Source organism: Saccopteryx bilineata, chromosome 6 (assembly GCF_036850765.1).
Source record: "Saccopteryx bilineata isolate mSacBil1 chromosome 6, mSacBil1_pri_phased_curated, whole genome shotgun sequence".
Taxonomy (NCBI): domain Eukaryota; kingdom Metazoa; phylum Chordata; class Mammalia; order Chiroptera; family Emballonuridae; genus Saccopteryx; species Saccopteryx bilineata.
Window position 1 is genome coordinate 157,704,009 of NC_089495.1, and position 6,000 is coordinate 157,710,008.

The 6,000-nt window shown below is 34.9% G+C and overlaps 1 protein-coding gene across 1 annotated transcript in view; it reads right to left on the reverse strand.

The window, feature by feature from the left end:
• Window positions 1-5,340, reverse strand: part of LOC136307783 (ATP-binding cassette sub-family A member 6-like) — an 89,653-nt gene extending 84,313 nt beyond the window's left edge. Inside the window, exons 1-4 of the mRNA XM_066234620.1 lie at window positions 5,190-5,340; window positions 4,057-4,157; window positions 2,161-2,365; window positions 1,008-1,169 (exon numbers count right to left, since the gene is read on the reverse strand). Of these exons, the coding sequence (XP_066090717.1) occupies window positions 1,008-1,169; window positions 2,161-2,365; window positions 4,057-4,152 (463 nt within the window). The 5' untranslated portion in view covers window positions 4,153-4,157; window positions 5,190-5,340. The remainder of the gene's footprint in view (window positions 1-1,007; window positions 1,170-2,160; window positions 2,366-4,056; window positions 4,158-5,189) is intronic.
• Window positions 5,341-6,000: the final 660 nt, after the last annotated feature.

Here is a 6,000-nt window from a genome sequence, read left to right on the forward strand (position 1 = left end):
CTAGCTTCCTTCTCCCATCACATTCCATTTTGTGTTCTCTATTCGGTTTCACTGCTCTCCTTCCATATATATTAGCCGATGTCCTCTTCACCTCAGGACCTTCACACCTGCCCTTCTTCTGCCTGAAACACAATGCCTCTAGCATCTCACATGTGCTATTCCTCTGACTCATCTAGAAAGGACTTCTCTAATTCCAAAAATAGTAAAACCCTGATCTAAATCCCTTCAAGGACCTTCTCTTGCACTTACCATTAATATATCTGCTCAATATATTGTATATCTGTACTGCTAGACTGGAATTTCACCTGGGACATGTCACTCTTTTTGTTTCTTAATTGACCTTATTGGTCCGCAAAACCATATGGGTTTCAAGTGCACAATTTACCAAAACACCATCTGCACCTCACTCTGTGTGCCCTCTGCCCCTAGCGCTTCTCTTTCTGTCCCAATTTTCTCCACATCTGCCCACCTCTGCCTAGCCCCCAGCTCCCTTTCCCTCTGGCCATCACCACACTATTGACTCTGTCTATGTTCTAAGTATATATATGTTTTCCACTAATCCTTTCACCTGCTTTCATCCACTCCTTCCAACCCTCTTCCCTCTGACAGCTGTCGGTCTGTTACATGTGTCCATGCCTCTGTTTCTATTTTGTCTGTCAGTTTATTTTGTTTGTTAGATTCCGTGTATAGGTGAGATCATAGGATATTTGTCTTTGGCTTATTTATCTGCATCCTTCACAGAATATACCTGTGAGCTCACCACACACATGCATATATATAAAATATATATATATAAAATATATATATATAAAATGACTCTGATATTCTGATATTTTGGGGCATTATTCTCTAGTGGAATAATATGATTGACTTTGGAAAAATTTTAACAACTAAATGTGCTTTTGAATTTTCCCACATGCCATTGAAAGCATCTCTGTTGACCATCCAAATCTGCTCCTTATATTAAAAACATAAAAAATGACATAGTATTTTATATGAAAAATCACCTGAGTGATGTTCTTCCTTCAGAAGTGGAATGAGATGTCCCTGATTATATTTTAACTTATAAGAGAAAGTATCACTAAAGACAATTCCCATTGCATTTATGAAATAGTCTAGAAGCATTTTATCCATAGCTTTTTGATCTGGTACCCCAATGACTTTTTTTCCTGTGAATTACAAAGTAAAAACAGACATAGAAGATTGTTAGACCTGTAGAGTGTGATAGCCAACTGTGAATTCATATATTTTTAATTAGAATTAAAATAAAATCTTTTCCATTTAAATAAAACTCATCCTAAAAGGCAAGGGAGAAAATTTTATTTTAATGTTTTAGGTTCTAGAATCAGGAGACATGTATAAGAATTATGTGTTTTTTTATTTTTAACAATGACAAATCTTAGGGAAAGTTTTAGGTACATAAAAAAATAGTGCCAGATAAGTATACATAAGGTAATTGATATGCTTGAGAAATCACAGTTATTGAAGCAAAGACACTTCAGACAATCTTTGCCTTATGCAGGAACCAAGAGCATAAAGTGACTCTATATCGAACAGACTGAATTTTCACCCATTCAGGATTAAAAAGCAGATAGATTGTACCCAGCCCACCATGAGTGAATTACAAGCTTTGGTTATTTCACTTCTATGTAGTGACTTCATTTAGAATGAAGGCCTTGGCTGCTTCTCAGCCTTTTGGCTAGGATCAGGTATAAAATGAAGGACTTTAAAGATGTTTGAACGCTTTATCCATCCTTAATTTTCATAGTTTTGAAATTATTTTTAATAAGCATGACCTAATTTATTTAGATTTTCTTTCCCTGAGTTATAAATCTTAATCATTGTATTCCTGTGTTGAAAACACCCACATTCACAAATAGCATATTCTTCCTAGACACTATTATGCAAATTTAGATTTACAAATCTATTGTTTTAGTTAAATTCCAATAGAAATGTAGGTCTCCCTAAATTGGACCTCCATCAAGCTAAAAAATGATTTAATAAGCTAATTGAGAAAAAAAAACAACTAACCAAATTTGTGTGCTATCTTAACACTCAAATAATTAGCATAATGGTCACTGTAACTTCAGATTAAATATATACACATCTTATCAAAAATATAAAACAATATTAGTAATTATTTTTTATTAGTACACTTACCTTTCAAAAAGGGAGCAAATGCCGTTTTATTCATTATCTGCTCAGTGATTTTGGAGATCGGTGTATACACAACGACTATAGAAGATCTATTAAATTTATCTACCCTTCCCAGGTTCTGAGGAGGCATTTCAGGAAACTTGCTATTTGTTGTTAAATATGAAAATATACCCATATACAGTCCTAGAACTATTGGGAACCCCCATTCCTATAACATAGAGGGGGGAAAAAAACAAATTTAGATTATACTCCCTTTAAGTAGCTCAATCAACACCAAAACACTAAAGACAGATTCCAATTTTGTCATAGTGTTGGTTTCTCTTTGTTTTCCTTCAAAATAAAAGAAACCAAATGAAAGACACATACTGAGATAGTTGCCATATATATCATATTATAATATGAGATCACCACTTTTTCAGTAAATCATGAATTAATAGTGTAGAAGCCATCCTGTAAACTAAAAGGATGACAATCTCTGTATGCATGGGCATCTGATCCTAAAGTCTATGAGACAGTGATAATCACAGATAGAGTTCATGGTGGCAAAAAGCAATATTCTTGTCAGTTGTAATATTCTTGGGTTAGAAATCAAAGAAAATGAAAAATAACTGAGTGACAGAGACTGTCTAGTATCTCACCAATATCAGTAATCTCTTCCTGATTGGCATAATGCTAGCCAATATTCCCAGCCTCTGGAAATTAAGTGGGACCTACCTAGTGATTGAGTTATGGCCAATTGAATATGGACAGAAGTGATATAGGACATTTCCAGGCCTGGCTCATGGAACACAACCTTCTGTATTCTCTATGTCCTGATCTTTGGATTGGATGCAGAAGAACCAGTGAAGGTCTTCAAGGCCCAGGTAGAGAGTAGAATCCCTAGATGAAGAGTTCTGGGTTCCTGAATGACTGTATGGAGAAGATTCCTTCACCTACCCAACCCACATCACTTTTACTGCCAACCTTATTTAGGCTGTAAAAAGAGTGAAAAATAAACTTTTGCTCAGTGAAGCCACTGAGATTCAGGGCTCTTACTTGTAAGATGGCCCATCTACTTAATTCAAACTGACAATGGTGTTACTGGTCACAATTCTTGGAAATAATCTCTGTGTAGATTATTTAAAGCCTTGAAAATAAGTCCCTAAAATTAAAATTCTTTGATTTCTGCTAGCACCACATTTATTATTTCTTTTTTTTTTTTCTTTCTTTCTTTTTTTTTATTTTGGTATTTTTCTGAAGTTGGAAACGGGGAGGCAGTCAGACAGACTCCCGCATGTGCCTGACCAGGATCCACCCGGCATGCCCACCAGGAGGCGATGCTCTGCCCATCTGGGGCATCGCTCTGCCACAATCAGAGCCATTCTAGTGCCTGAGGCAGAGGCCACAGAGCCATCCTCAGTGCCCGGGCCATCTTTGCTCCAATGGAGCCTTGGCTGCGGGAGAGGAAGAGAGAAACAGAGAGGAAGGAGAGGGGGAGGAGTGGAGAAGCAGATGGGCGCTTCTCCTATGTGCCCTGGCTGGGAATCAAACCTGGGACTCCTGCACGCCAGGCAGATGCTCTACCACTGAGCCAACCAGCCAAGGCACACATTTATTATTTCTTGACTCTAAATGCATTACATGCAAATTACAGCAGTTTGAACAGTGATCATAATTTACCACATACATTTCCACTTAATCTCATTTACAAAAAAATGAGTAAATACTTTTAATATTCACACTTTTACATTATTTTTCAGGATTGCTATGAGTCTCTCAATTTAACAAGTACAACTAGAAACAACCTCAAAATCATTAAATCCAGTCTGTTACTGTTACTTAAAATGTCAAGTAAGAGAATCATTAGGTAATGAAATACAATAATGCTGCCTGCAGAAAAAGAAAAATTTCCAACCATACCAATAAGCTCTCTCTTTTCATCCTCCATTTCTTAAGAAAATTTTTGCACAGAAGTGCTTGAGTTTGTTGACATACACTTTTCTGTTTGCTGTGCATTTAGCCTGTTCATTAGACAAAAAGAAAGGAAATATGGTGAAACATAAACTAGAAAAAAGGTGTAATAAGAAAAACCTTTAACATATTTGGGGGGGGGGAATATTCCTATCTTAAAAAACTGAAAATAAAATGGATGTAAAGTATTTTAATAACTCATGATTATAAAATTTTCCATCAAATAACTATAAACTATCTGATGGGGAGGTAAAATGACTATTACCACAATTTTATAATAACAAAGTATTACACTGAAAAGGTATCCTTAGATTTGAGAACCTATAAGATACTTCCCATTTTGGACCTTTTGTAACAGAAATTTAAGTATATCAATAGAGTATCTGAATTGTATCTTATCTAAATAATAATTTCTTATTCTTTGCACTTAAATAGAAATCCCAGAATTTCAAATTAACATCAAACTTTTGATTACTTAAATCCATTTGAATAATTAATTATATCCATTAGATATAAATATTTTCTTGTGGTATTTCCTTTCCAGATTGACCTGAACAACTTTTATCAAGAGTTAGGCCATGAGATAATAGTCCAGACTCAATCTACTTGAAACTTGATTTTGATACATAGGAAGAAGAAAGCAATTTATCTCAATTTTCTGAATTCAGAGGTCCCTGAATACCTGAGGAAACAAACTACAGTCAGTTTAAAAAAAAAAAAAAGAAGAAGAAGAAGGGGAAAAAAATCACATAGGAAAGTAAGTTTGCCCAAATGTTTGTTAGTAAACCAAGAGATCACTTTTTTCCAGTTTTTGAAACTTCAAAATTAAATTCTTTTAGTTTTGCATATCAAAACATTCAAACAATTCTCCCTCAATAAGCATAGAAACAAATTTTACTATTTTCCTATATTCTACTCTTGTATCTATACAATAAATTTGCTTGGGGAAAATGGGCAAATTTTGTCATTAGGCCTTCAGCATAAAAACACATAAATAATTAGAAACAGCTGAAAAATAGATTGATCTTATCAGTGTCCACCCACGTATTTGTTATAGAACAACAAAACAGAGCTTTACTTACTGTCAGAAAAATCAGAGACAGTACTCTGGAGACACATGCAAAGCACTATTCTCCTTCTGTCTTAGGCAACAATTAAAATTTCTTTATTGTCACTTCTTCATTTTTTTTCTTAAATGACTTCCTACTCCCAAGAGTTCCTAGCACAGGCTGACTTCTGAAAAAGGGGTGTAGTCAGAACAAGCTGCGCATAATGAACTTGTTTTGTTCTCTTTTCTTCCCTAAGCCAATTATTCTGCAGGGAAATAACTGTTCTGTGGTTGGTTGGGAATAAAACAAACCCTGTGTTTGTACACTTGGCCTTTCAACTTCAGGGATAAGAAAGACAGTGGTAAACATGCAAGTAGCCCTTCAGATATGATGCATAAGGATAACAGAAAAAAATAGTGAGTAAATAACAATAACTAAGCAAAGTAGTTACATTTGTATGAGAAATCATTAGCTAGTTTTTCCACTACTAATGCCTAAACACAACTGCCAATGACATATTTGACTAATTTAGATGAAACAGGTAGAATGTGTTCGAGCTGAACTGTTTTTGCCTAATAAAGCTAAGCAATCCATAACCTGCCACGGAGAAACGCCTAAGTTGGAGAAATGGAGAATAATAAGCAAATTCTTTTCTCCTACTCTGTTCATAGTAGATGCAGGATTTCATAAGGCAACTGAACGAAATAAAAGTAAGTGGATTGCTAAGAACTAAAAATCATATAAAAGTAAAAAGTTTGGGGTCAGTTTTTATGTATAACAACTAGGCAAAAAACCTGAAATTTAATCGCCTGTTACTGCATAGTTTATCTCTCCTTGTAAAGAG